At 47.4% G+C, this 20,537-nt stretch overlaps 1 protein-coding gene across 7 annotated transcripts in view; it reads right to left on the reverse strand.

The window, feature by feature from the left end:
* Positions 1–5,573: 5,573 nt before the first annotated feature.
* LRRC7 (leucine rich repeat containing 7) overlaps positions 5,574–20,537 on the reverse strand; it is a 173,474-nt gene continuing 158,510 nt past the window's right edge. For 5 of the 7 annotated variants that reach the window (XM_063345357.1, XM_063345355.1, XM_063345361.1 and 2 more), the window contains 5 exons: positions 20,239–20,358; positions 15,106–15,324; positions 13,752–13,844; positions 11,657–11,731; positions 5,574–6,553 (listed from right to left, as the gene is read on the reverse strand). In XM_063345357.1, the coding sequence (XP_063201427.1) occupies positions 6,446–6,553; positions 11,657–11,731; positions 13,752–13,844; positions 15,106–15,324; positions 20,239–20,358 (615 nt within the window). In that variant the 3' untranslated portion in view covers positions 5,574–6,445. Of the gene's footprint in view, positions 6,554–11,656; positions 11,732–13,751; positions 13,845–15,105; positions 15,325–20,238; positions 20,359–20,537 lie in introns of those variants that run through there. The other 2 variants (XM_063345358.1, XM_063345360.1) reach the window with 2 other exon arrangements.

Consider the following 20,537-nt stretch of genomic DNA (forward strand, 5'->3'; position numbering starts at 1 on the left):
CAGCCAGGGCGGGCTGAGGGGTGGAGGGACGGGGAGAGGGAAGGGACAAGGCCTCTCCTGTTAAAAGCTGTCTGCGCAGAAAGCCTGCTGGCGTCTTGGAGCTGGAACACGTCAAGAGCTGTTTCGGAGTCACTTGCGTGAGGGAACTGCTGCTGCTCTTGCCCCCCCCCCCACGACCCTCCCTCTTGTTTCCCCGTCTTCCCTACAATATTTGTACCCAAAAAGCAGCAAATACCAGCTTTTCTTCCCAAGCTTGCAGCCGCTGCATTCCTCATCTGATGTCTCACCGGGAGCTGGGGCTGAACACGGGCAGTTGCTCAGTTTTCAGGTCTCTCTCTGCCGTGTCGGGTAACGAGAAAGCGCTTTTTTCCCTCGAACAGGCTGGGTTTGCCGTGGGCGCAGCAGCCGCTGCTGCCGCTGCCAGCGAAGCCCTGCTGGGGGGGTCAGTGGTGGCCACCCCCGGTTCCGAGGGACGGGTCGGTGACAGCCGTCTCCTTCCCCTCGCTCGGGGAAACCTCGCCTCCTTTCCAAGAGTAACAGATGACAAAGCTTAATTACAATAAGGTGACGTTTTTATTATTTATACAATAAAGAGACTTTTTAATGTTATTCAAAACACTTTTTTAAATACTGAAAAAGTTGGGTACACCAAAGCCGAAAAATGGCTCTGCTATACACTGCACAGCATTGGTTTAGTCCCTGTATTTCTTTTATGTACAGAAGCATCTGCAAAATGCATTCGAAACACAATATGCACCTTACGGATAATGTCATACATGAACTAAAACTGGAAGGATACAACCTGCGTGTGCAAATTAACTAACGATAGAATTGATTGCACTGAATCAATAGATTTAAAATATAATTTTGAAGTACCTTTTTGCACATAAAATGAAGCAGCTTTCAAGTTCAGTAAGTCTTTATACTGCAAAAAACATTAAGTACATTCACAATCTATGTTAATAAAGTAGTAAATATTTCTTCATTCAGCTGTTATTTACATTAATACTGTAATTAAACTGAAAAGTACAGTTAGTCATTTGTAATATAGCAATCTTTTAACACATACAAAAATGACCATTTTCTGTATATAATTTAAGCTCAAAATCACAATTATCTCAAAATATTAATTACAATACAGCCATCTCCATCATAATTAAACATGTCTTTTATAAAATGGTAAAATTTTTAATAAAGTAAGCTGTTGGTTCTGAACTGGCTACAGTACTGACAAGTAGAAAACGCGGGCGCGGGGGGCGCTGGGGAGCCTGGGGGTGCCACGGGGCTTGTTGGGGACCCCGGGGGTGCCACGGGGGGCACTGGGGAGCCTGGGGGTGCCACGGGGCTTGTTGGGGACCCCGGGGGTGCCACGGGGGGCACTGGGGAGCCTGGGGGTGCCACGGGCCCCGGCCTGGAGGCGGCGAAGGCCCTGGCTGCGAGAGATGCTGCCTCTTGTTGCCGCAGGGCCGGGGCCGCGGGACGTCCAGGAAGAGGAGTGGCAAAAGGCTCTTCTTTTAAATTCTTTTTGTCTTTTAAGAGAAACTATGTATGATTCGCAAACACTGTCTTTTGGGACCGGCTTCTCCATGACCCGCAGGCGCGGGTGTCCCTGCCCGGCCCCCGCTGCGCCGCACACGGGGCTCGGTGCCCACCTCACCCGAAGTGTTCAAAACAAAACCAAACCACCAATTAATCCCTATCCCATCCAAACCACTGGCCTGAAAGTTGTATCGTCACGGTGTGTTCCACTCACGCTGGCGAGTCTGACAAGTGAAATAAATCCTTACGGCTGAGCGCCTGGAAATGAAATCGTCCCTCGTTGTGCGCTTGCTTAAAATGAAACCTCTGCGGGCAGAGGGCTGGGGGGAGAGCGCTGGGGGGGCGGGGAGCGGGCACACACCACCCCGGGGGTCGGGAGCTCAAACTTCAGCTAAAACGTTGCTCTCATCAGAAATTCTACATGTCAAATGGCACCAGTCAGAAATGCTGCTGAGGCAGGGGGTGACTCCACAGCCCAGGGCTGCGGCGCCGCCTCCTCTGCCTGGCCATGAATTTGGGGGGCTGGGCACGTGTGTGGAACCCTGGCTCTGTCCTGGCCGCGCGGGCGAGGGGCAGGGGTGACACCAGAACCCCCCCTGCTCCTGGCTTCGCCCCCACTGGGGTGACTGGGTGGCACCGACCCTCCTCCGGCCAGCGCTCGGTGCCCAGCGGGCACCAGCACCCTGATGGCCGACCGTCCCCGTCCCCGTCCCTGTCCCCGCCTGGGGACCGGCTCCTGCCCGCGCAGGCTGACGCATGTGGGGTTTCATTTCAGACTGTCTTTGCATTTACCGTTGCTTACAGCTCTATCAGATACATATGTATATACACGCATACCCGTAAGCGAGCATTTGCTGATTGCCCGAGGTAACTAAGTGCTATATTTCACGCCAGAGAGGTTTAACCAAGGAACGGCTTTACATCCAAAGTGCTAAGGAGCAACAGCAAACCAATCTCCTGGCCTTTTCGTACTGGAATTTTTAGTTGGGGTTTTGGCTCCTGGTGGTGTTCCGTACCGTCAGTGATTTCCCTTCCCAGGTGTTCCTAGACGAGCTAAAAGGGGGGCTATTGCAGCAACGTTTCCAAGGGCTTTTCATTCCCGTTTGGAAAAGGCCGCCCTGTCACAGCCTCTCAGGCCGCACATTCCCCACGGACCCCTGGAAATGGCTGCACCGGCCGCACTCGGGGACCGACCCCTGGGCTGGGCTCCCCCTGTCCCTGCCCCGGCTCTGTCCTGGCCAGGCACGGCCCCCCCACAGCAGCCACCCCTGGGCCGTCAAACGCACGTGCAGACACGGACAGGTTCCAAAACTGCTCGGAAAACACCGAAACCAGATTTGAAGATGTTAAATGACCAACTGGCTTCTGAGTGTGACAGTTTATCAACACCCAGGTAACACCTGCGAGCTGTGCACTGGAAAACGGGTAAATGATTAAGACCAGAGGGTCCTGCAGTCTGGTCTTAATTTTTTTCTCAAAATAAGAAAAGTATTTTGGAAGCAGCTTCCCTCCCCCCCGCCTTCTCCCCCTAAGAGCTGCCTTGTAACACGACTGCAGAAAAGCAAACCCGTTCCTACCAGCCTGGCCAGCGGGCTCTGCGCACTCTGGGTTACGGGGCCGGGGGCAGCGCAGGACCCGGAGCTCTGGCACCGACACTGAGCTCCTTAAAACCTCTTGTAAAACGAGGATAAGGGAATGACATCACAGGCTTCTTTTTTTAATCTAGCCCTTCCCTGAGGATCCTTAGTTAAGTAAGTGTTTATTGCACGGAAAAATGTAAAAAAGCCGACCGTCACCTGCCTCAGCACTTGCCCCATCACCCTATTTAGTAAAAAAATAAAACTAAATAATATCGTAATTCTGCACAAAGCATGCGCGTAACCTGGTACCCGACCTGCGAACCTGGTTCTACGTGACTGTGTCTGGGAGGGCCCAGGAAAGGCAAAAGGGGCGAGTCGTTTTGAAGGACTAATGTAAGAATCCTAAGGAGTCCCATTACAGTAATTTTAATTGCTCATAGTGTTAGTAGTAGCTAGACATCATTTCAGCCAATTTGAATAAAAAATAATGCCCAAAAGAAAGCAGCTGGTATTTTTTGGGCAGTGGGGGTCGATATTAAAACTTGGCTAGTGTCCGTTTCAGCGTCTCCCCCAAGCCTGTTTGCAGGGTCGGCGGGACTCTTGCTGAGTTAAAGACTTAAATGCCACACTCCGCTGCACTGACTTCGCTTTATCGTGATTTGCTTTTCATCACGTTAATGAAAGCGCTCGGCAATCCCGGCAGCCAGCCCTGCACGCAGCCCCGGCCACGCGGCGCGGGGAAAGGCAGCCCAGCACGAGCTGCGGGGTTACCCAGCGCGGAGGCTCTGGCGCTGATGCGCGGTTTACCGCGTTTGACCGGTACGTCGTTACCTTGGTTCCGGGCCCTGAGGCAGAGCCCTCGCCCCTTCCTGGCGCCGCAACCCCCGGCCACGGTTCTGGGGCTACCTGGGTAATATTTAACGCTGCCCCACGGCTGGGGATCGGCTTGTTCTGCTCGTGGGGGGTGGATGGACGCTGCACGGTGACCTCAGCCAGCGTCACGGCAGGATTCAAATCCGCCGTCATCATTTACTGCGTTTTCCTGCCCGCAGCGGAGTCCCGGGAAGGATTTCTGACTGCAGGGTGTGCTACCACGCTCAGAGGAGGGATTTTCTGCATGAAAAGACACAGGCAGCTCCACAGAGGAATTTAGGTGCATAAATGCCTATTAAGGGACCTAATTCCCATCCAACGTAATTAACTGAAAGCTACGTAGGTGCCTACAATTTTCTGAACGTGATGCTGGATAAACCCTTATTTCTTTTTTTTTAAAGGGCAATGAGGGCTTAAGGATGGAACTTCTGTCCTCTGAAATGCCAAGAATGTTAGAAATGTTTTAGACGGACTTTGCCAGAGGCTGCATGATTTGTTATGAAATTACATCCACGTGATGGAAAACCAAAAGCTGAAAAAATTTGAGCAAATAATGATTCAAACCCAAATCAGCAAGCCTTTCCAGCTGGTGCTATCAAGAAGATTTGAATTTACTGAAAAGAATAATTACAGAATTACACACAGCATGGTTTGGGCTGGAAGGGACCTTAGAGACCACGCAGTGGCACCCCCTGCCCTGGGCAGGGACACCTCCCACCAGCCCAGGTTGCTCCAAGCCCCGGCCAACCTGGCCTTGAACCCCTCCAGGGATGGGGCAGCCACAGCTTCTCTGGGCAACCTGGGCCAGGGGCTCACCGCCCTCACAGCACAGAATTTTTTTCCTGATATCCAATCTAAATCTCCCCTCTCTCAACTTGAGGCCGTTACCCCGTGTCCGTCACAGCGCTCCCTGATCCAGAGTCCCTCCCCATCCTTCCTGTAGGTCCCCTTTAGGGGGGGCCTCCATCAGCGTGCGCTTGATGGGAAGAGAAGCAAGGGTTAAGACTTTCTAGAGGTTCTCACAAGCAGAACAGTAAAATACCCCTGGGGTGCCCTGTGCCATTGCCACACTCCTCCGGCCTGGGTTTTTCCGTGTGTTTTGCAGCTGGAAAAGGAGGGAGTGAGCCCGGCCCTCCCGGAGCAGGTCCTGGCTCTCCCCACAGCCCGTTGCCAGCGCTGTCACTTGGGTCAATGCTAACGGGATCCCCTGCAAAAAAATCTCATGGGAGGTTTTCTTACGTTTTTCCATGTTACTGCGGGTTATAAACACGATGGGCACCGAGCCCCCGGCAGTTTTGCCAAGTTCCGTGCTGGCAATACTCTCTGCTGGGAGCAGCAGCAGGCCGTTGACCCGCAGGGTTTCCAGTCCACGCACTTCGCTGGGAAAGTCAAGCTTTTCCCGGGCTCGCTCGGTCGCTCACGGCGCCCCGCGATGCAGCGCGGCTCAGGTTAAATCTGCTCCCGCCTGGTTTAGAGAGCCTGTTCCTCAAACAAAGGGTCCTGGAAAGGTTAAAGCCTCCCTGACGGTGAATATAGCGAGCAGGCGCTCACACAGCCTGGGCCAGAGTGAAAATACCGACCGAGGTAAGCCTGGGGGAACGGGGAATGTAAGTAAAGGGCCTGTAATTTCAAATTAAAAAGTTAACGAATAAAATTAGCAGCAACCACAGAAGTTTTACTGCCACCCATCACAACCTTCTTCCATTTATAGCTGTCTAAACTCACTGCTCGTCCATTTAGTGTGTGCACGTGGAATCAACTACGAGTGCCCAAGAAACGGAAGTTAACCGATTTTCACGTAGGTTAGTTATATCTAGGTCCCAGAGTTGACAGTATAATTTATTAAGTATCTCACCCTGTATAGTGACAGTTTTACTAATTAATATGGAGCCAGCTATACACACTGCATATGTACAGGTATTTTCGTAAGGCATATAATATCTTTGCATTGAAAATAAATGAACATTATTAAATTTAATTTAATATATACTTTCTTTGAGGTGTTTATGAAAATATTTTTTCTCTATATTTTTGTATGTGACATGATAGAAATATTTCATGGGAAGTACAGGTTAATATATTTCATCTTTATAAAGGCATATACAACTTTGAGGCAGTGTTTCTGATGGACAGCAGAATTCCTAAAGAATTTGTATGTGCTTCTGTGTTTTGAAATCATATGAAATTGACTTTAAGAAGTAACTTGATTAAAAAAACGCACCAATGCACAGCCAGAGGCTGACAATTAAAACTAATACATAGCCACATGAACAATATATTTATATAGTTAATATATTTTTTTCCAAGATGATTGGTACTAACATATAGTATTATACATTTGGCACTACTGTTTGCCATTGGTCCAGCAATTGGCAAAAAAATTTGTTTCCTATGTATAAATCTGTTTGAACATTAGATCTGGCTAGACATATTTACTATTTATAAAAAAATATTTAGACAGTAAGCTCACGTTGAATAACTAGGTCTACTGTATTCTGGAAACTCTTCAGTAGTAATACAGCTTTCTCGTGTTCCATATGTACAAAACTGTGTCCGTTTGCCTGCAAGACAAAAACAAGAAGAGAAATCAAATGAGATCCTATTGAGTGTCTTCGTTTCGGGGGAGCAAAGGGAGAGATGAAAATGAAAAGCAAGGCTAAAATAAATAGCAGTCGCACAACGATTTCCCACAAACAGGGCTTTGACTGAGAGCACACATTTCTCCCCCCTCTCTTGGGCAGATACCGCACCCCCTGCTTGACCTCCGGGGGTCCTTCCCAACTGAAATTATCCCGTGACTCTGGGACAGTCTGCACGTTCCCTGAAGCAGCAGTAACTCTGGGATGTAAGAGTTTGGAAGGCTGAGAAGCCCGAAGGAAGGGAACGCTGCCGAGAGTGTTGCTGACTACAGGGGAGGCTCCGGCTCAGCTCAGACGCAGACGGACTGCACATACAAAAACAGGAAAAATCTACTAAATAAACCATTCTGCTTTAGTGCTAACTAAATCTACCTATACCTTGTCTGGTACAACGCTATTTAAAATGGTCAAATTTTAAACATAGTCACTAACAGTTTTCTGAGTGTGATCAACAAGCCTAAGCAGAAGATCAGCCATTCTCCGGAACAAAGCCAGCCCGTGGAGGCGACCCCGTACCCAGCAAAGGCACCGCCCGCTGCAGACACCTGCCTTTTAGCCACCCACCAAAGCCCCACGGCTCCTGCCCAAGTGTCACCTCGGTCCCCAGAGTCCCGTGGCCCTGCGGCAGGGGAAATGCCCGGCTGGTTCCGAGCTCCCCCAAAGACGGCAGAGAAAAGGGAAGCGAGAGGCAGGCTACGGGGCCATGGAGCAGAACCTGGTCTGGCTGCTTTGCAGCAACTCTATAAACACGCTGGAATTTAACAAAATATACGTACATGTGTGTATATATATTATTTTTTTTTAAATTTTTTTTTAATTCTTTAACATTTTAGCTAACATTTAAAATAGGTTAGTGAAGCCTTCAAGCTGTGGCGAATAACCGACAGCTGCTGTGAAATTACAGCCCCAGAGAAGAGCTACCGGGCGGCTGTTTCCCACCCCCAGACCACCAGACAGGGAGATCTTGTCCACACGAAGCCACGCTGTGCCACGATCCCGCCCCAGACCAGGCGCTTGCAGAGGGACCCCCCATGCCCTCTCGCTGGATTAAAGGACGCCCAGCCCAGATTGATAACTCCAAGAAGTGCTGCACCCACACACGACGGGAAGGGGAGCCCCCAGCGCGGAGGCGCTCGCCTGGCACTTCCGAGTTTGTCTTCAAAGGCACCGGCTGCGGCGAGCTCTGGAGCTGGCGACCGCGCAGGAATGGCAACGGGCCGACACAGAGCACGGAGAAAAGGCAGCATCCAGGCAATAGGGAAAAGTAGCTCACTTTTTTTCATGTAGTACTCCTTAGCTTAAGACTATTAAATATATTTGCTCTGAGAAACAGGGATACAAATTTCAGGCAGGAAAAGTTTCAAAGACCTTCACTTACGTGTCAAAATTAGGGGCCGTTTGGCATTCAGTGTGAGGTCAGCTCAGACTCTGAGGTAATTCAGAGGGAATCATAGAACAGCTTAGGTTGGAAGAGACCTTAAAAACACCCCTGCCCTGGGCAGGGACACCTCCCACCAGCCCGGGTTGCTCCAAGCCCCGGCCAACCTGGCCTTGAACCCCTCCAGGGATGGGGCAGCCACAGCTTCTCTGGGCAACCTGGGCCAGGGGCTCACCCCCCTCACAGCCAACAATTTCTGCCTCACATCTCATCTCAGTCTCCCCTCTTCCAGTGTAAAACCCTTCCCCCTCGTCCCATGGCTCCCCTCCCTGCTCCAGAGTCCCTCCCCAGCTTTCCTGGAGCCCCTTTAGGGCCTGGCAGGGGCTGGAAGGTCTCCCCGGAGCCTTCTCTTCTCCAGGCTGAACCCCCCCCAGCTCTCTCAGCCTGTCCTCCCAGCAGAGGGGCTCCAGCCCTCCCAGCATCTCCGGGGCCTCCTCTGGCCCCGCTCCAACAGCTCCGTGTCCTTCTGCTGTTGGTGCCCCAGGGCTGGGGGCAGCACTGCAGGGGGGTCTCACAGAGCGGAGCAGAGGGGCAGAATCCCCCCCTCGCCCTGCTGCCCACGCTGCTGGGGATGCAGCCCAGGCTGCGGGGGGTCTCTGGGCTGACAGCGCACGTTGTCAGGGCACAAAAGAAGTTGAAGACGTTTCAGTGGGTTCTCCACAGAGCTCACTGGGATCCCCATTGTTCCAGGTCAGCACTGCCTGGCGCCTCCTCACTGCTGGGCTGCGAGGGGGGGCTGCAGGAAAACACAACGCAGGTTTGGTCCTGCCCAGCAGAGAGACCTCTTTTCTACAAGAAAGGTTCCTCAGTGAAGGGGGCTGTAGGAGACGCACGTCCAAAAATACCTAAGCAGGCCACACGCAGAGGGATTTGCTATTCAACATATAAATAAATGATAATCAGAATCTGCTTCTTTCATTCCTGCTGGGGTCTCACAGTCCCCACAAAATATGCTATGGAATCTGTGCATATGTTTAAACATAGAATTAATATTTAGTTCTAATTATTAGACAAAAAGAATGCTTTTCAGTTGAATCATGGAGCCAGCAAAACAAGATTTCTTAGAGCTGAAGGGCAGCCTCTAAGGTGCGGTGGCTGCCAGAGCTGCTCTCTCCTCGCCGACAGCCGTACAACTGGCTGCCTCCTCCTTAGTCATCTACTGAAGCTGCTGCTAATTTTATAACAGAAAAATCATTCTTACTTATGAATTAACTAACTTAAGAGCCTATGACACAGCAAGGAAAGATACAACAATTTTGCTCCCCCAGATCCCAGCGGGGCCATGGGCTTCCGTCTTGGAAGGACCAGAATTTGTTCGCTGCAGAAGACACAGACTCTTCTGTCAAAAATGGGCAAAAGGCAAAACCGTGTTTGAAAATGACATTTTCTCTGTGAGTCGGGTAAATCCATACAGGGAATGTCAAGCCTTTTTAATTTTTAAATTTTTTTTGATTCATTTTTTTTCCCCCTCCTTCTTTTACCAAAACTGCTTGGGGAGACACAAAAATACCTGACAGAAACGTTACTGCTTCTCCTGAAAACATCCTGCTAAGTAAATTCTTCCATGTAAACCTTTAAACAATTTCCCTTTGGAGCCTTGGTTTGACAATATCTTCCAGTGTATCATCTTGGGTAAACGGAGTTAGCTGCATGGGGGCACAAAAGGTGCCCGGGCATGGAGGTGCTCCAGCACTGGTGACACCGGGGTTACCTGCCGTGATCCCAGACAAAGGTGCAGTGGCACTGGGGAGAGTGTCAGAGAGACGCGACCGGAGGCACAACGACTGGAAAATGGGGGTGGAGGTGAAGTGATGCCCATGCGTATTGATAATTTCAAGTTCTTACTGCCCAGGGAACTGGATGCTTTTAGCTAAAGGCATCGCTTATATTTAAGAAGTAAAATATCCTTCATCACAGTTATGGTTTTTTCTCTGCTAATTCCTTCATGAGATTAATGACCACCCTTTGACTTGCCACGCTATAAATCAACCCCTGCTCATAGGGATCATGCATGGCTAGGAGTAACTACGAATAAAAGGAAAATGTTCTTGCCAGATAATTTGAGATGATGGACTGACAGTGACAAGTGAGAAACTCTGCTGACACTGATCCACAATCCTACGAGAATGACTGAGAGTGAAAGTCAAACAAACTTCATCAACATAAGTGACGAAAAAATTAGGACAGTGAAATTTGCTACCTAAAAAACCCCACAGCCATACCTTAAATGCGATTATACAAATATACATCAATGCTCCTATTTTAGGAACATGTGCTGAAACACGGGAAAGCCCAGCTCCTGTGCCCATCTGGAGAAATCATTTAACATAAGAATAGCCATAAAATATACGCAGGACAAAAGCATACGTCACTGCTGAGACTCATGGGGAACACTCACCCCAGCCCTGCCCCTGCATACACCAACACAGCCCTCGCCACCGCCCCATCAGCCACCCCCGCGGCGTGTGCCCACTGCTCGCCCCTCTCACCTTATTTTGCTGTTACCTTTGAATATACTTTACCTAGTTTTGTTTCTGTTACTAAGCTGCTAACTCCTGCAGTGCCCGTGCCGGGTGGGAAGGGCAGGGGGGAGCGAAGGAGAGAGGGAGGCGGGAGGAGGGATGCTACCAAAACCACTGGAAACACCCTTGGTTTGCTGACTGCCTTCATATAACTGATTAAATCACAGTTAACCTCCTGCCCTTCATCAGTGTGAATGGCTTTAAAAACTGTTCTAAGCCTTTCAGACAACTATAATGAGTCTCTTCCTTTTGTCAAAAGTAACGCTACTGGCTGCCAGTGGTAACACATTTTCCAGGCTTAACAAAAAAAAGAAACAACTTTGCAGGACACGGTAGAAACCCCTTTTCTACACGGACAGTCGTTACTTTCTGTGAATAAGGAATTTTTGAAAGGTATGTTCAGGAACAGTCTGTCTTTCTATTTAAAAACGTTCACTGGAAGACAGAAAATATTTTTTCCAGAAACAAAAAAGAAAACAAGAAGCTGAGATTTCTGTGTAAATTACGCAGACGCTTCCATGATCCAGTAGCGGATCCACTGGTGGCTGCTTTTCATGCGAGTGCATTCAAAAATGCTGAGGCAGCGGAAGGGATGCAAAAATATTGCCAGTTACAATTCTGACGAGAAACGGGACTACGTAGGTCCTTACAGCAGCGTCGCGTCAGCTGCAGAGGTGAAAATGGTAACCTGTCACTTTGTCATACCGCTTGTAAAGCTCCTCTCCCCCTGCACCTGCTTGCACTGGTGGTGCGGAAAAACTGGATATGATGTAAGGAATATTTTTATTTTAGCATTTAAATTGTGTCACCTGGCTCATTCCTGTGACAGAGCGTAAGCATTAACCCTTTCCTGCAGTGCCAGAGGGGCTGGTGCTGGCATCTGTCTGCCTTGGTCAGTGTCCCCGGGGAGGGAGCAGAAACTGCCCGGCCAACACTCTGTTATAAATCGATATTAAAGTACCATAATAACAAACCTAGCAGTTTACTCGCACTGAAAACATTATCATCGTACTCGTGAGATGCAAAGACCGAGTTCAGTTACAAAGCAGCCAAATCCATCCCTACCTGGAGGATCTTATCGCCAGGCTGAAGCAGGCTGGAGGCTGGTCCGTCAGGCTGAACCCTAGTAACAAAGATACCCTATAGGTCAGAAGTAACAGAGGTTAGGATGCTATCACCGAGAACTACTTCCCAAAATACAGGCGTCTCCCTATCTCCTGGCTGGGGGCTTTATATACTCTGGCCGTGGCCTGAACACTACACTCTTTTTTAAATCCTTTTCTCATCAAACCGTAGTAGGGGTTTGTAGTGGCTCTCCATGACCTTCAGGTGTCGCCTGATACAAATATAATTGCGGGTCATTTGAAATTAAGATTCCATGTCACAAAATAATGTCCAATTTGGATAGGGCAAGAGTAACAGGGTTATCAGGAGGATAATTAAAATGCAGCAAGCATTAATTTATTAGAATAATGCGTACCATGATCTATAGAGTAATCTCTGTTTACTTCCTTTAGGAAAAAAAAAAGTTTACAACAATTTCTAAAAAGCAGTCTTGATATTCGGTACAATGGTCTGTAGGGCTGTCACTTCACCCAGTGTCTGAGGAGTGAGCGACTTTGAAAGGGGAAAAACTATTAAGTAATAAAGGATATTTTTAGATTGGCTTTCAGAATGTCAGTAAAAGATGTTAATAAAACCCCAAATCAAAGACCAAGCTCCTAGATGAGGAGCACATTTGCAGTATTTCCCACACAGCTCAGGCATCCTGCACCCTTAGCCTCGCCGTCTCTGGGGCGCTCACCCCGCTCCCGAGGGTGAGCACCTTCCAGCAGCCTCTGGAACTGCGCGCGGGCTCAACTGGTAAAATTCAGTCTATCCAAGCTGTTATCGCACGTGTTACTGGTGCAGACACACGCACAGTGGGGTACGGACTCTTTAATAATTACAGGCAAGTGACAGACAGGGGAAGTATAGCTTATTTCTAACACCATACATTAAATTGTGGAAAAGACGGCCATGATGTTATAAAGTGCAATTCCAGTGTGCAGTCTCAAATGAGGACACCAAAAATGAGTATGTTTTAAGGGACTGCAATTAAAATGCCTGATGGTTATGGACATTAAATGGAACTGTTCTTGAAGTTCAAAACAGGGATTATCAATGAGAAAACTGAAAGGAATTAAGATTGCGTTAGACTGGTATTTTCAAGCGTATTTTACATTTCCAATTAGCTTTCCATTGTAATTCAGAGTGGTGGGGAAATTACTTTACAATTTGCATGCAGATCTCAAATTTTGAGAAGAGATTAAAACACAGTTTTAATTTCATCATTTTCCAAACATTGTCAATATTTATGGAAGTTATGATTGCCTCTTAGCACGGACGCCAGTATTATCAAAGACTATAAATGTTAAGAGTATGTTTAGCAGAGAGGTACCCGTAGTACTTGTTTTTCAACAAGCTCCAGTCAGTTTTACTGCACAGAACAGCGGAATTCACAGGTCTGAGAGGCCATTTCCCAATCCTGAAGCCCTGCGTAGCTGATAACCACCAGATGTTGTATTTTTACTAGGCTTCCTTTTACTGTAAAGAGACTTATCAACCTCTTAACTGTGTAATTCCCAGAGCAAATACTGAGTCTCCCTGAGCATCGTGTACCATAACGATGACATGTTTAATTAGCAGCCCAGAACAGCAGACTGCTTGCCATGGGCTTTGTAAGGCCCCGCTGGTCCCCAGACCAGTTTGCAGACCAGGCTGATTTTATTTGATACGGCTGCTACAAACCCTGGCATTTCAGCCGCCAGTGATGCTGTTATTAGTATTCCCTCTAATGCCTCTCGTGAAAGTTTAATCAGGGCCTATATTCACTCTTAAAAGAAGAAAGTCAGAGAGATGATTCTTCAGAACACAGCCTGAAAAATTATCTTAACGTGGCATATAAGGCAGACACCCACGTGAGTTGTTTTGATTCTCTAGTCTTCATTAACCAAAAAATCCCTGAACACCACTCTGCTAACCAAAAAAAAGCCAAGTATAGGATTTTTTTTTTCAATTATCACAACAGAAGTGCATAAAAATTTCATTCATGTTATCTGTGTCTCCACTATACGGCACTCTAAAATAAGGATCCTTTAGAGAGAAATTTATAGCTTACCTTATCAGAAGGTTTGAATGGATTTCCTTGTCCACTTATTCCACCACTGATACTAAAACCCAGGCCAGGATTCTTCTCTATTCTCACACAAAACTAGGTTGAAAAGATACAGCAAGATAAGTCAGTGCCAACATTAAAGCCTACCACCATTAATGAGACAGGCTGACCCTCTCAAAAGCTGTATTGTACCACCTGGTTAAGAGTCAGTAGAATACTGGCATAAACTGAGAGTATTTTTTACGATTTTAGTGTGCTCAATGATACCATAATATTCACAGTGCTGCACACATTTTTCCATATATTTTAAAATTTTATTTTCAAGTAGAAAAACCCCTTAGACCTGTGAAAGAGCAGTTTACACTGGCTAAATTTTTCATCTTCACTTGACCATTGATCTATGTCAGTGTGACTTCATCTTGTGCACTTTCATTTTTCCAGAAGGCGGCACGCATCCCCGGGTGCTGTGCTTGGGACAAACCCCAGGGACACGTACCCTGAAGCTCAGAGATGTTGACACCACTGTCAGCCCCAGCCCCAGCCCCCACAGCCTGCCCTGAGCACCAACAGCTTTTACAAGTGCCTCGCTCCAGGAGATAGTGCTGAATCTTATCTTTTAGTGGGGATGACTCTAAACGGCATCGGGTAATTGAATATAAAATAAAAATGACTTCAGCGTAGCTTAATGACTACTCATTGAGCCAGTCCGAGCACGTCCTGTGAGCCGCACAAGCAATTGCTTCTGAATCTCCGCGCTACGCTCAGGGACTTAGCGCAGGCATTAACCGCTCGCATGGATCGTTCAACGCTTTACACGAGAGAAAGGTTTGCTAATGATTCTGAACCTGATCCTGCAAGTCAGGTGCCTCAAACAGTTATTGCAATCATTAAGGCCAAATATGATGGGAATAGGACCACTTAATGAAGAAACTCACCCGCACCCATTTTGTTAGACTGGGGGCACTGGAGCTACAGCCGCTCTTTCGTAGGGCTAAACTGGAGCAGCTGATACAAATCTGAGGAGACCAGTGTCTTGCCAAGTGCTGCGCTGCTAGCACTGAAGTAGGTTACTGGGGAATTGGCAGAAATTGCTCATTAATCAGTATGACCCAGGGATGTCAGCTCTGTTCAGGAATTTCAGTGCCAGACTGTGTTGCTTGGTCAACCCAAGAAAGAAATGGTCCCAGTCCCTGGGGACGGGGAAGGAGGGAGCCGCTTGCCTGCCTCCAGCTCAGCCGCGCAGCCCGGCTCAGCCGTCCCCTCTTGTTGCCCTATGTGTCCTTTTCCTGCTCTGTACAAAGCAGAAAAAACCAGAAAGTTTTTGTCAAAGCGCTATTTTATAGACAGGCTTTCTCACCTGCTCCTGATACGCATCCGTACTTCTCTGCCCCTTGGTTTGGATTAAGCATCGCCCCGTCTGCGGTGCCCGAGAGCTCTGCGAAGAGGGAATCTGAATGGGCAGCGGTGGCTGGAACTGCTGAATGGTGACTTTGTTCATGTTCCCCTCGTACTGCTGCTCGCGGCTCCGATGCTGCAGGCTTTGCGATCCCATTAGAGTCTGGATATGGCTACCTGCCTGTGGGTAACGTAACCCGTTAGGCCAGAAATTCAGGAAGCTGAAAAGAAGCAATTATTACAACTTACAGAGTCAAGTAAAAGCAAACCTCTTAAATCATATCAGAGGTTTGCCTTTTGACCACAGTTGGAAACAACCGTGATTAAAAGCAGCAAGGATATACCCATTGCACCCCGTGACCCTCGGAGGCGTAAGGGAAATTAGCCGTACACTGTACGTTTCATAAAGAGAAAATATTTTTTTTTCCTCATGTCACAATGTATGCTCTGCTCCGAATGTTTTGTGAACTAAAAACATTTAATAAATTGAAGTAGGGTGGATTACTCATCACAGCACACTCTGAAGATGTTGGAATGCTGATTTTTTCTCTAAGGACAGTTTGGACTAAGATTTGTAACCCAAATACAGCTATTGGCCAGGATTGTGGACTGTGAACAGAAAAACATAATCATTTAAATCCTACGCCTTGTCCTAGGAGCAAATGTTGCTTTTACAAAATGTCACTACGAAAATTATCAAATTTCTAAGACAATATCTACTGATTTGAAGCACCAATATTTTGTAAATATAAGTGAAATGCTGCATTTACATTGACATGGCCTTTTGATATTTTCAGAAAAAAAGGATGTCTGCTGTCCTTCCCCTCTGCCCTCCGTCCCCATCGCCTTCCACCTTTGCAGCCGGGCTCTCACAGGTGAGGTTTGCTTTCTGTATTCCGTTCTCGACGTGGCGAAGTTGCATACTTGCTTACTCTTCAGTACACGGTCTCGATTTAGGCACACGAATTACATAAACATTTGAGGCAAATCTTTGCAAAATAAATTCAGTTGAGGCAATTTTATACTTTCCACATTTTCAGGATTCAGATGTTGCTTATAAATAACCGCATGCAACAGCAGGACGGGAACGAGCAAAATTCACGCTCCATTGTGTGATCAAACACTATTACCTCCACGAAACATCACGCCGTTGCTCCCGAGAGTTTTCAGATTCTATGCACCCATCAACCAGCGCTATTGTCTGAACAGCCCGAATGCGAAAGAGCATTATGATCGCATGTCTCAGTACCTACAAGTCTCCACGGACAAAACCGACCTACTTAAAGAATATTTCACATTAAGTTTACACCAGCCAGTGACCCAAACATGTCTCGTCATGAAGGTCTAATCCTCATTACTACTGAACCTTTACGACGCTGGTGGAAGAGTTACTAATTGTGAACTGGATTTTAGACAAGAATAAATCTAATACAGCAAAAGGTCAAAACATTTCTTACCCCTTGGCCAATCGCCTGGCCTCGGAAGTTATAGCAGCCAGGGCATTAAAATTAACTGCTTGTTGCCATAACAAAAGTACGTCTTACTGGATTTCCAAGATTTGCTTGCACAACACATCATTAACAGAGACGCAGTTGGAGCTACTCATGTCACCGAACACAGAATCCCAGCACGACACGCAGCGACTGCCAGCAAAACTGATCTGCTCTCTCTTACTGTTTGCTGACTCCGTTTGAGGAAGGGACCAGGTAGAATACGGGTCTGATTCAGTACAAGAGGGGTAGTCTCAAAGTGAGCAATGACAGAGAATTCTCTTGCTCCTTGTGCCCAGATCTGCAATCCCCAAACTCTTCTTAAAACACAACTCACCCGAGTACATGAACGTGCTTAATAGCCATTGGCAAACTGACTCCACGAACAGCCGGGTGCAGTCGGTCTGTGCTGCGAACATCCCTCTTTACAGGTCAGAGAGATCTTCAGTTCACCCAAGATCAGCAGTGAAGGAAAATGCTCAAGACAGACTTTTTAGCTATTCATTAACTCTCTAGAGGTAAAAAGTCGTGTCTGCAGCAGAGATGCAAGGTGAGGAGGGGACCATGAGCAGCACGGTTCTGTACTTCATGCTGTGTCATCCTCAGCACAAGAGGATCCCAAAAAAGCAGAATCTCATAAATTCTGCTATTTGCGCCAGATATAATCCCATATCCACCGCAGCAGGCGCATTGTCTGCGTCAGAGGAAGATGTCTAGTTCAAATACAACAAAACCTGTGCTTCTTCACTGAAAAGCCTCAAAGCAGATGTTGGCAAGGAAACAGAAAGAATGAACAGAGAAATACTCCCGAATCAGAAAGGGAGAGAAATGGTGACTCAGACACTTCTGTATGTCCCAGTTTTGAGGCAGCTGCCTTGCTGCAGTTCCGTAGCGTGTGCTCGTTCCATAGCGTGTGCTCCTTCCACAGCCACTGAGACTGTTCAGTCCACGCAGGGATTTCCAGCTTTGCATGGTTTCAGCCGTGATGTGGGCTGCTGCGATCCTGCAGTAGAAGAGGCCAAATAACACAGTCCTGCGCCTCCCCAAACCTGCGCAGCTCGTAGCAGGTCGGCACCCTGCACCCACGCTGGCTGGGCTGACCTCTGTTCATTTCCCACATTCATTCTCACTCTTCAACCTCTCTGTTTCATAAGGAGTGATTTCCAGGTTCCTTTTTGGTGATCCCCTGCCACACTTCTACCTTTGTATGGAGGAGCAGCTAACTCGGAATACAACTGATTTAATCAGGCATGTAGCTGACTTCTGCCTTGTTGACAGGACAGAAGTCACCTTCCAGGAAGCATAAATACTCTAGTCATTTAACAGCTCCATGGATTATTCAACTTGAAGTTTAAAATACCCAACTTTTCTATACGAGAAATAGCCCATAAATTATGAGATGATCACATTAAGTGATCATACTTAAAATAAAACTTGCATTTAGTCTGTATTCTGAACAGCAAAAAGGACAGAAACAACCACTCACCCCCCACATAACTACGTAGCGATGACCGTGTGGTATTCCCACCTTACCTAACATACATAAACAGCCATCACTGCATGTATAGTAGCCTGCTGTGTTTGGCTAATTGAGGAACACCTATTACTGCATCTATATACGTACTGCATCAGCCCATCTGTCTATAGTGCCTGCTCCTCCCCTTGGAAGAACAAGCCCCAGCTCCTCTTCTGGTGATTTCCCAAGTACAGCTCTCCCGCGCAGCGACTCTGCTCTGCCCAGGCCCGTTCACGCCAGTACGGTCATGTCAGTGGAAAACCACAACATATACTACAATTTATATTTACATCATTTAATTCTTTGTTATGTTGAACTTCAATTCTGTAGAAGATTTTCTGAGTCTGATTTCAAACAACTGCTGTAAACTAATCCCCAGATGCTGGGAAAGCAGGGCACTCTAGGTCGCGTGCGATGGGGAAGAGCTTAGCATTGTCGGGACAGCACATTGCACACCACCTCCTGAGGATGGTGGGTAAACAATTTTCAGAATTCATTCTCTCACTCCTGTTAATAGACTTTGACGAGATGCTATCACTGCTTCTTGTGTATTCACACTGTGGCTCTTGCTGGAGGTGGATAAGCTGCCTTTCTTGGAAACGGAATTATTTATTCTGCAGAAAAAAAATCTCTATTATGCAGACTGCTTCCCCAATTTCATTTGTATTCTTTACTTCATATAACATCCATCACAAAAGTTAATTATTTTCAGCTCAGTGTCCAATATTTATAGTATAATTAAAGTAGCTGACAAGGGATGTAACAATGGCTTGCTCCACTGAGTTAAGCAGATTTCAGCACGGTTATGCACTGTTTGTACTTACCACATCTCAGCAGCGAGATACTGAAATATTTGGAACGAAACAGAATGTGCATTTTCTTATTATAGTAACACTGATGATGCACAAATGCAAGACACAGACCGTGTTAGATTGTGTGAATCGATAAACGCAGGTTTTATCCCAATATGCCAGTGAAGATATGCAGTGACTCCTTTTAAATTTCTTATCCTTGTTTCTTGCATATTGGGGGACGAAGAAACCCTTCAAATAACTGGGCTGCCAGACAGTAACGGGGCACCCTCCTCCTCCTCCTCCTGTGCTCTGGGGCCATGGCTTCCGTCTCCCATCCTCCAGCAATTCTCTTGTACACGTGTTGTATCCCTTGTCACTCCTTTTGTGCGAAGGCAAAAGCTACTGCTCCTGAAAATGTCTTGAAGAAAAAGATGTGATGCCAGCAGGGAGATATTTTCCTCATCGGTGCTGACAGTTAATTACACTACAGAAGTTATTAGTGTGCACATTATGACTTTCACACCGGTTTTATTCACTCATAACACTTTACTACAGGGATGAGCAGGACCGATCTCCATATAGATAACACTCAGTGTAATTATCACTGCCTGTGTGCGTGGCTCCACCTTCTAAAGCTGATTGCAAACACTGTTTAGCTTGTCGGGATCCTCCATTCTCCAGCTTTGTGATTAGAGCATCTGAAAATGGCAGGTTCTCGGTCGATGAGCAGAGCCGTGTTGGGGCTGGGAGAGAGCAGCCAGCGTTTTCATAAGAGCAGGCCAGACCCAAGCACTGGAATTTAATACCTCCTGCCATGAGGTACTAGAAATTAGAACCCTTTCTAGTGAGTTTATCAGCAACTGATGCGTGCCTGGGATGTCTCTGCCAAAACGTCTGGGGCTGTGCAGGCACTGGGCCGGTCTCCATCTCAACACAGTCATTTTTTTGTCACGAACTGAAGAACGTAATTGAAATGAAAAATTTCGATGAAGACTTTTCAGGACAAGAGGGAGCTGACGGCTGTCTGAAACATGCAGCAATATATCCGCCAAGCCCACCGCGCCCATTTCCCACACCATTGATGGAACTACGAGCATTTACAAAAACAAATACAAAACCAGGCAGCGGGCATGAAAACACCACCCTTAATTCATCATGATTATTGCTTTAAACTTTGAAACAAAAATATTTGTCTCCCAAACCTGTCCTCATTAACCTGCTCTCCTCCTTCCAGTGATTCGCCGGGAGAAGACGCCAAGGGCAGCTCTGCCAGCAGCTTCGCTGGCGCTGCTTACCTTCTTGGTGACGGTGTCGGGGGGCACGTCCCGCCGCCCCAGCGGGTAGGGGTTCCACTGGCTGCTCACGGACACCTCCTCCTGCCCATTGTCCAAGATGCTGCTCTGCTGCGACGGGGTCTGTTGCAGAAACGGTAGGGCAGCCTTTAGTCACTGTCACACCACGGCAGAAAATTTCTCTCTTCATATTTATTTCAGTAATCAACCCAGTTAAACCGTAAACACGCTATTGCTAAAATGGAAATCCTTTTAAATTTCTACAGTATTTCATTAATGTGCAATCATAGTGCTGTGGGACT

The sequence above is a fragment of the Chroicocephalus ridibundus genome, chromosome 8 (assembly GCF_963924245.1).
Source record: "Chroicocephalus ridibundus chromosome 8, bChrRid1.1, whole genome shotgun sequence".
Taxonomy (NCBI): Eukaryota; Metazoa; Chordata; class Aves; order Charadriiformes; family Laridae; genus Chroicocephalus; species Chroicocephalus ridibundus.